The 9449-nt window shown below is 35.3% G+C and overlaps 1 protein-coding gene across 1 annotated transcript; it reads right to left on the bottom strand.

Annotated features, from left to right (window-relative positions):
* Window positions 1-866: 866 nt before the first annotated feature.
* On the bottom strand, window positions 867-3147 carry tmem258 (transmembrane protein 258). Its single transcript, XM_016245543.1, has 4 exons — window positions 3049-3147; window positions 2393-2502; window positions 2160-2288; window positions 867-1044 (listed from the first exon to the last, which is right to left on the bottom strand). Exons 1-3 carry the CDS (start codon window positions 3049-3051, stop codon window positions 2162-2164), a joined length of 240 nt encoding a protein of 79 aa, XP_016101029.1. The 5' UTR covers window positions 3052-3147; the 3' UTR covers window positions 867-1044; window positions 2160-2161.
* Between the last annotated feature and the right edge of the window lie 6302 nt (window positions 3148-9449).

Here is a 9449-nt window from a genome sequence, read left to right on the forward strand (position 1 = left end):
ATTTTTTTGGGTGAACTATTTCTTTCAGTCGTCATGGCTGTAGTCGCTTTATCTCCGACGCTGACAGACTGTTCTATTCTGATCAGTCAGATTAAGCTTGGATTGGGGTTTTACGCTCCACAAACAGCCCGCAGGACACAAATAGCATGCTATGTTTTCAAATACTCAGCCAACTCACCCCTCACATCGTGTGAGGATGAACGTAAGGAACATACTGTTGTTAATAGAACAACAGAACAAAAGGAATAGTTCACTCAAAAATTAAAATCTTAATATGTACTCACCCTCAGGCCATCCAAGATTAGGATGAGTTTGTTTCTTCATCAGATTTAGAGATATTCAGCATTATATCACTTGCTCTCACCAGTGGATGCTCTGCAGTGAATGGGTGCCGTCAGAATGAGAGTCCAAACAGCTGATAAAAACATCACAATAATCCACAGCACTCCAGTCCATCAGTTAATGCCTTATGAATTGAAAAACTGCATGTTTGTAAGAAACAAATTAATCATTAATCAGATCAAGCACTGTTTGTTGGTGAAGCTCTGTTTGACATAACGCTGTGTCAAGACATAATGACTGAAATATGTTCTGATTGTATAATATTTTTCTATGCTTGCTATTAATATAAATATTTTAATTACATAATCTATTGTTTAAGTAAAAAAAAAAAAAGCATGGAATAATTGAATGTGAATGGAACATACATTTACACAGTTATTTATTTAGCAGATACTTTTATACAATGTGACTTCAAATGAGGTTAAACAGTAAAATGTCTAAAGATAGAGATTTAAATAAAGAAAACAATCCTCGAGAATGAAAACATCTCTAACAGTGGACACATCAAATGAAAACCAAGAATCTTTTTTGATTTTCTAACAAAAACTATTTTTATTCGTGAAATATTAACCCACAATCCCACCCATCATGCCAGCGCAAACTGCATCCAAAATCCCAGCGCTTCTGCGGTAAAGCCTGTAGTCCCCGAAAAAATGTTCTGTTCACCTTGGAATGTTGTCCTGTACATGTCATTTCCACAACCTGACAAACACAAATACAACAGATATAATAAATGTATTTCATGTCCAGTCTGGAAAACTCAGGGACTGTAAATACTGTAATTTCAAGGTTAATATATAAACCGATCAAGCTACAGGCCAGCGATGTTATAGTTAACTGAAACCATAAAAAACTTGAAATATGTTACTTGGTATACTTGGAATAAAATAAACTTTAACTGAAACAAAATAATACAAAAAACCTTGAACGTATTTTATTCCAAAGCAACATTTCTCATTTTCACTTTGGATTTTAAACTAATGTACTAAACTAAAACTGAAATACAAATGAATAAAATTGACATTTCAATGAAAAAAATACATAAATAAAATAATGACAAAACACAACAAAACTAGTGAAACTAAAATGAAAAAAAAAAATTCAAATTATTAATAAAAACTAATGTATGGAAGCTTGTTTCCACCACAAAAAATAAATAAATATATATAAAAGGTAATTGCAACTTTTTTTCTTCTTGTAGTTTTGAGTTTTTGTCTTATATTGAAATAACTAAACACCATTAAAAAAACTTGTTACTTGGAGGAAAAAATATATATATATATATAAAAAACGTATTTTATTCCAAGGCAACATTTCTCATTTTCATTATGTTTAACTTCATGTACTAAAATAACAAACAAAAACTGAAATAAAAATTAATAAAAACTATATAGACATGCTTAAAAATAACAACTTTAACTAAAATTAAAAAATTATTCAAAAGATTAATAAAAACGAATATATGGAAGCCTAAAATAAGTTAATTGCGACTTTTTTCTTGTAGTTTTGAGTGTTTTTCTTAGAATTCTGTTTAAATCTCGCAATTCATTTTGTTTGTTTGTTTGTTTTTTTGTCTGCCACGAAAAAAAAAATACAAAAGGGTAATTACGACACCTTTATCTGACTTCTTTCCTCCCAACTGCAAATGTATCTCACACAATTCTGACTTCTCGTGAGATATGAACTTAGAATTGCACGAAGAAAGAGTCTGAACGGTAAGATAAAGAGGTCGCAATTACCTTTTGTATTTTTTTTATCCCATAAATAAAAAAAGAACATGTTTTTATAGCACTGCTAAAGAGTGTAAAGCCACTCACTTTCAGACATAAATGCCGACCCACAGTAAGAGGAACAGAACGCCGAAGCCCATGAAGAGCGAAGCCACCAGAGAAATCAGCAGCTCTTTGTACAGATCTCGGGTGTACTTCGTGGACGTTACTTCATATCTGCGACAGAGTCAAGGATGCACATACACAAACACCTTTTTAGGCTAAAGTTTGCAATCATGTTTCTGACTGCAAAATGCAGTTGTGTGGACAGTGAAGGATACACGAAGAACCAGGCGGTGAAGAACATGCCGATGGCCAGCAGCACTACAGTGAGGTGAGGAAACACAGCAGGGTTCACCGGACTGGTGTATCTGGTCATGGCTTCCAACTCCTGCACAGAAAATCAATCATGTACAGGTTAGTGGACACGACCTCTGAAACCAGACACCTGAAGATGTCCAACAGCATGCTGAAAAACCAGATAACAGCTAGAAAACAGCATTATTCATGACATCAAGAGGCTGGAGAGAACAGGTGCATGAAAGTGCTGAACTGATATGGATTTTCCATTACTGACATCCAAAGAGACATCACTTATGAACACAGAAATGTGGATTATATCAAATACATGAATGTGAAAACTGAGACACTCATTAAATGAATGGTGCAACCTAGATTTAAACACTTCTCTCTGCATAACATCTGTTACATGTTCACATGAAGCTTATACACATACATATTTACATCTCAAAATATGCATATTTATAGTGCAAAAAAGGCTTCAGCTGACAGCTAAAGCTACCAAACTGCTGCAATTGAACAAGACCAGAGCGATTAAAGAAAATACTAGACGCGTTATTTACAGATTCGAGTCATTTCTGGACTCTCTGGCGTTTAGGAAATATCATAATTCGCTGTAAAATCATGCATAATTTACCATTGTGTGACAGAATTTGTCCGACCGGAAAAAGAGCAAGAACAGCCACGTAAGTGAAGAGGAGCGAGAAAACAGCACAATACAAAATAAAAGTCCCAACGCTCCATAGGATAGATAGAGCTGCTTCTTCTTGTTATGGCGGATTGCAACCATGACTTATCAGGTGCATACCGCCACATACTGTATCGGAGTATGCAGCATGAATTATCTCAATGAATGCACTATAATAAATATTATAGCACTACTATCTAAATCCTAACATACCCCTGTATCCTTCAGATATTCCACAACAGCATCCTGTGCAGCTTTAACCCCTTCTCCTGTTGTTCCCAAACGATGTATTTGTCTTTTCATTATGGCTCTCACACAAAGACGGATTTAAATTTAGTATCCAGAATTAGTTTTTTATTTATGCATCATGCTTGCATGCATTTGTATTACGACATCAGTACACATACATGTCAAAAAAGTCAGACAAATTATGCAGATGAATTAAAAATAACGATTATGTATCAATATACAACAGAGGCTTTCCGAAAGCTCAGATAAAACAATGGAAATGAGAAACTAACATAAACACAATAGTGAATCAACCGTTTTTAATATTTTAGTTCTCGCGGGGCTTAAAGCCGTAAAGATAAACATAAGACAGACTTTTTATTTTTGTAATTTTATACCACAGTAATTGATAAACAGGGAATGTTTCACCCCACTTAAAACAAGTTATTTAAAATGTAAAATCAAATATTTTATGATTAGCAGAGAACAAACAAATGTAGTAAAATTATGCTATAAAACTAATGAGGAGTAAAAAGAACAGAAATAAAGGATACTGTTGCACATAATGAAATATATGAGTTATAACAAATAATAAAAACCTAACTGAATTCTCACAAGAACATTTAAAAGACGTTTCATATATTACACAGTTTTAGATGTCACAGAAAACATTAGAAAAACAATATTTACAGTGCATAGTTTGGAAGTGCTTCCACAAGAGGCTGGTTTATTCATGACAGAATATGTGATATTCCCAATGATTTTTAAAAAATAACCATATATTAGATTTCAAAAGATCATCCCAAATGTTTTATACTCAGAATCAGTATCATGCATTAGTATGGCATTATGGAAATTGTAATTTTAGTGCACAACATTTTCAGTCAACACTTTCCTGGTTCATGATTTGACCATGACGAACAATCACATATTACCCAGCCTTACAAAGACTAGATTATGGCTTTCCGTATTGCTTTAAAATATTCAAACAATATCTAGAACATCAAAATGTTATGTGTACTAGGATAGGAAACAAACAAAGACAAAAGTACTCTAAATATAGTGTTGAAATTTACATTGTGCTGGATTACATGAAAGACACAATAAATCTGGTCATTTTTCTTCTTGACAAACAAAATTTTAAAAAAAAGAGGGGTGGGAGATTTTAAAGATAATGAAATTAGAATGAATCTACTGAGTTTTGTTTAGTAACACTGAAAGTTTAGGACATTGTCAGACAAATTCTCTGAGAAACCACCGAGATCCGCTCTGATTTTGAACACGATCATTGGTTATGGCTTAAAGTATAGTATGCAGAGCAGCATACTAAAGTCAGAACAATGCAGTAAAAATGAAAGAACATACATTGTAAAAGAAGGAAAAGGAAAGAATAAAGTAAAGAAAGTACCGTAGTAAAAACTCAATTTGAAGGGTTTCCTGACAGGTGTTTAAAATCCAGTTTAATTAGGGTGACCATACGTGCCATTTTCCCAGGACGCGTCCTGGCCAGGATTTGTTTTGGCTTTGTTTTCATGCTTGCTGAAGGTAATAATCGAAAAGTAGTTTGACCAATAACATGCAAGCATTGTACATAATGGACCAATCATGGCATGTGAGAGGGTGGGATCTATGGCCAAAGCGATGCAATTACGCGTACATATTAGGTGTGTTTGACTTAAAAGAAGTCGAACACACCAATAGATCAGTGTTTGACATCAAAGTACCTCGAGAGCACTTCGAAAGCATAACCGTCTGTATGGTATTTTGATGTCATACACCGATTGGTCTGCACACGCAAACAAAGCCAAAACCTAGATATTTTAGCCAATATAGAAATCCTGGCCAGGACGCGTCCTGGGAAAATGGCACATATGGTCACCCTAGTTTAATGATCCAGTGTTTTTGCCACAGTGTTTGACCCGCAATTGCTGTTGGTTCCAGTGAGAAGTCTATCCAGTTTTAAAGAGAAATCCAGTGACTCTAATTTAGACAAATCCAGTAGTTGCTTTTATGGCTCCTACTTCACTTTCTACACTGCTTTCTTTATATCTGTATCTATACTGTTTCTCTCCAGTGAATGCGACAGCAGAAATGAGGCTGTTAAACGTAAAGACTCTGCCTGTTTATTATTGCTAAAATCCTTCATAAGTGTTCGACAGCAGTTATGAGAAGTTTAACAAAAAAATAAGGTAAATAACCCTATTTGTGTATCATTAATAATGAGCCAGTGCAGTTAAAGCCGTTTCCAGTGTATAAATAGTCGGAGACCAAACAGCTATAATCCACCAAGTAATCCACACCACTCCAGTTCATCAGTTAACATCTTGTGAAGTGAAACGCTGCGTGTTTGTAAGAAAAAAATACATCATTAAGACGTTTTAACTTTAAACCATTGCTTCTGGCCAAAATATGAGTCCAAAATCCATAATAACGATTCATCTAGTGATAAAGTCCATCCCCTGTTGTTGTCTTACATCAAAATCCACAGAGATATTTGTTAAGAACTGTTTTCGAATGTAAACCGTGCTTGATCGGTGCATATTTCTCTCCTGATTCAGGCGAGACGACTTCACTGAAGAAAGCATTATTTTGAATTATGGACTCATATTTTAGCTGGAAGCTACGGTTTGACATTAAAAAGATGGATTTGTTACAGTAATTGATGGACTGTAGTGGTGTGGATTACTTCTGATGTTTTTATCAGCTGTTTGGACTCTCATTCTGACGGCACTCATTCACTGCAGAGGAGCTATTGGTGAGCAAGTGATGTAATGCTACATTTCTCCAAATCTGTTCTGATGAAGAAACAAACTCATCTATATTTTGGATGGCCTGAGGGTGAGCAAATTTAAATTTTTGGGTGAACTATTGCTTTAAAGTTCATAAAGCTGTTGACATGTAATGGCATTTAAAGAGCAGGTCATATAGTATTTTAAAGTTTCCTGATATTGTGCTGGAGTCCTCTACAACAGGTTTAAATGCATCTAAGGTCAGAAAACACTGTAATTTTCATAGAATATACATTTAATATTAGAGTCATTTGCCAATGATTTCAAAATGATTCGTTCCAAGCAAGTTCGGAGCAAACCCCTCCCTTCCATAAGTCTACTCTGCTCTGATTGGTCAGCTGGCCAAGCCTGTTGTGATTGGCTCAGAGAGGAGTCCTTGAGCAAGTTAGCGAGCGCTACCATTGACAAATCACCTTTTCATAAAACAATATAGTGCTCCAATCCGTTCTTATAATAATGACATAAAATACAAAAACACTTATGCAAGCGAATTGTGCCCACAGCTAAAGACAATATTTACAGTGCATAGTTTGGAAGTGCTTCCACAAGAGGCTGGTTTATTCATGACAGAATATGTGATATTCCCAATGATTTTTAAAAAATAACCATATATTAGATTTCAAAAGATCATCCCAAATGTTTTATACTCAGAATCAGTATCATGCATTAGTATGGCATTATGGAAATTGTAATTTTAGTGCACAACATTTTCAGTCAACACTTTCCTGGTTCATGATTTGACCATGACGAACAATCACATATTACCCAGCCTTACAAAGACTAGATTATGGCTTTCCGTATTGCTTTAAAATATTCAAACAATATCTAGAACATCAAAATGTTATGTGTACTAGGATAGGAAACAAACAAAGACAAAAGTACTCTAAATATAGTGTTGAAATTTACATTGTGCTGGATTACATGAAAGACACAATAAATCTGGTCATTTTTCTTCTTGACAAACAAAATTTAAAAAAAAAGAGGGGTGGGAGATTTTAAAGATAATGAAATTAGAATGAATCTACTGAGTTTTGTTTAGTAACACTGAAAGTTTAGGACATTGTCAGACAAATTCTCTGAGAAACCACCGAGATCCGCTCTGATTTTGAACACGATCATTGGTTATGGCTTAAAGTATAGTATGCAGAGCAGCATACTAAAGTCAGAACAATGCAGTAAAAATGAAAGAACATACATTGTAAAAGAAGGAAAAGGAAAGAATAAAGTAAAGAAAGTACCGTAGTAAAAACTCAATTTGAAGGGTTTCCTGACAGGTGTTTAAAATCCAGTTTAATTAGGGTGACCATACGTGCCATTTTCCCAGGACGCGTCCTGGCCAGGATTTGTTTTGGCTTTGTTTTCATGCTTGCTGAAGGTAATAATCGAAAAGTAGTTTGACCAATAACATGCAAGCATTGTACATAATGGACCAATCATGGCATGTGAGAGGGTGGGATCTATGGCCAAAGCGATGCAATTACGCGTACATATTAGGTGTGTTTGACTTAAAAGAAGTCGAACACACCAATAGATCAGTGTTTGACATCAAAGTACCTCGAGAGCACTTCGAAAGCATAACCGTCTGTATGGTATTTTGATGTCATACACCGATTGGTCTGCACACGCAAACAAAGCCAAAACCTAGATATTTTAGCCAATATAGAAATCCTTGCCAGGACGCGTCCTGGGAAAATGGCACATATGGTCACCCTAGTTTAATGATCCAGTGTTTTTGCCACAGTGTTTGACCCGCAATTGCTGTTGGTTCCAGTGAGAAGTCTATCCAGTTTTAAAGAGAAATCCAGTGACTCTAATTTAGACAAATCCAGTAGTTGCTTTTATGGCTCCTACTTCACTTTCTACACTGCTTTCTTTATATCTGTATCTATACTGTTTCTCTCCAGTGAATGCGACAGCAGAAATGAGGCTGTTAAACGTAAAGACTCTGCCTGTTTATTATTGCTAAAATCCTTCATAAGTGTTCGACAGCAGTTATGAGAAGTTTAACAAAAAAATAAGGTAAATAACCCTATTTGTGTATCATTAATAATGAGCCAGTGCAGTTAAAGCCGTTTCCAGTGTATAAATAGTCGGAGACCAAACAGCTATAATCCACCAAGTAATCCACACCACTCCAGTTCATCAGTTAACATCTTGTGAAGTGAAACGCTGCGTGTTTGTAAGAAAAAAATACATCATTAAGACGTTTTAACTTTAAACCATTGCTTCTGGCCAAAATATGAGTCCAAAATCCATAATAACGATTCATCTAGTGATAAAGTCCATCCCCTGTTGTTGTCTTACATCAAAATCCACAGAGATATTTGTTAAGAACTGTTTTCGAATGTAAACCGTGCTTGATCGGTGCATATTTCTCTCCTGATTCAGGCGAGACGACTTCACTGAAGAAAGCATTATTTTGAATTATGGACTCATATTTTAGCTGGAAGCTACGGTTTGACATTAAAAAGATGGATTTGTTACAGTAATTGATGGACTGTAGTGGTGTGGATTACTTCTGATGTTTTTATCAGCTGTTTGGACTCTCATTCTGACGGCACTCATTCACTGCAGAGGAGCTATTGGTGAGCAAGTGATGTAATGCTACATTTCTCCAAATCTGTTCTGATGAAGAAACAAACTCATCTATATTTTGGATGGCCTGAGGGTGAGCAAATTTAAATTTTTGGGTGAACTATTGCTTTAAAGTTCATAAAGCTGTTTACATGTAATGGCATTTAAAGAGCAGGTCATATGGTATTTTAAAGTGTCCTGATATTGTGCTGGAGTCCTCTACAACAGGTTTAAATGCATCTAAGGTCAGAAAACACTGTAATTTTCATAGAATATACATTTAATATTAGAGTCATTTGCCAATGATTTCAAAATGATTCGTTCCAAGCAAGTTCGGAGCAAACCCCTCCCTTCCATAAGTCTACTCTGCTCTGATTGGTCAGCTGGCCAAGCCTGTTGTGATTGGCTCAGAGAGGAGTCCTTGAGCAAGTTAGCGAGCGCTACCATTGACAAATCACCTTTTCATAAAACAATATACATTGTTAGGAAATAGTGGGTTCACAGCGAATTATCAGAACTACTTCAGTAAGACAGTAATATCGTGCTTTACCTGGAAACCTAAAGCTGCACTAGGTGTACATCACATATTAGCACAAAAACGTGATATTTTGAGCACTCAATTGAAAATGTACACATAACGTATCAAAGGATTATGCAAATGTGTTACCCAGTGACGTATACCGGTTAACGGGCAAAAGATTCGAAAATATGACGACTCGTTAAGGCGATTCAGAATCGACTCTCTCTTTTGAGAGACAA

This window comes from Sinocyclocheilus grahami, unplaced genomic scaffold, assembly GCF_001515645.1.
Source record: "Sinocyclocheilus grahami isolate Dianchi unplaced genomic scaffold, SAMN03320097.WGS_v1.1 scaffold759.1, whole genome shotgun sequence".
NCBI classification, from domain to species: domain Eukaryota; kingdom Metazoa; phylum Chordata; class Actinopteri; order Cypriniformes; family Cyprinidae; genus Sinocyclocheilus; species Sinocyclocheilus grahami.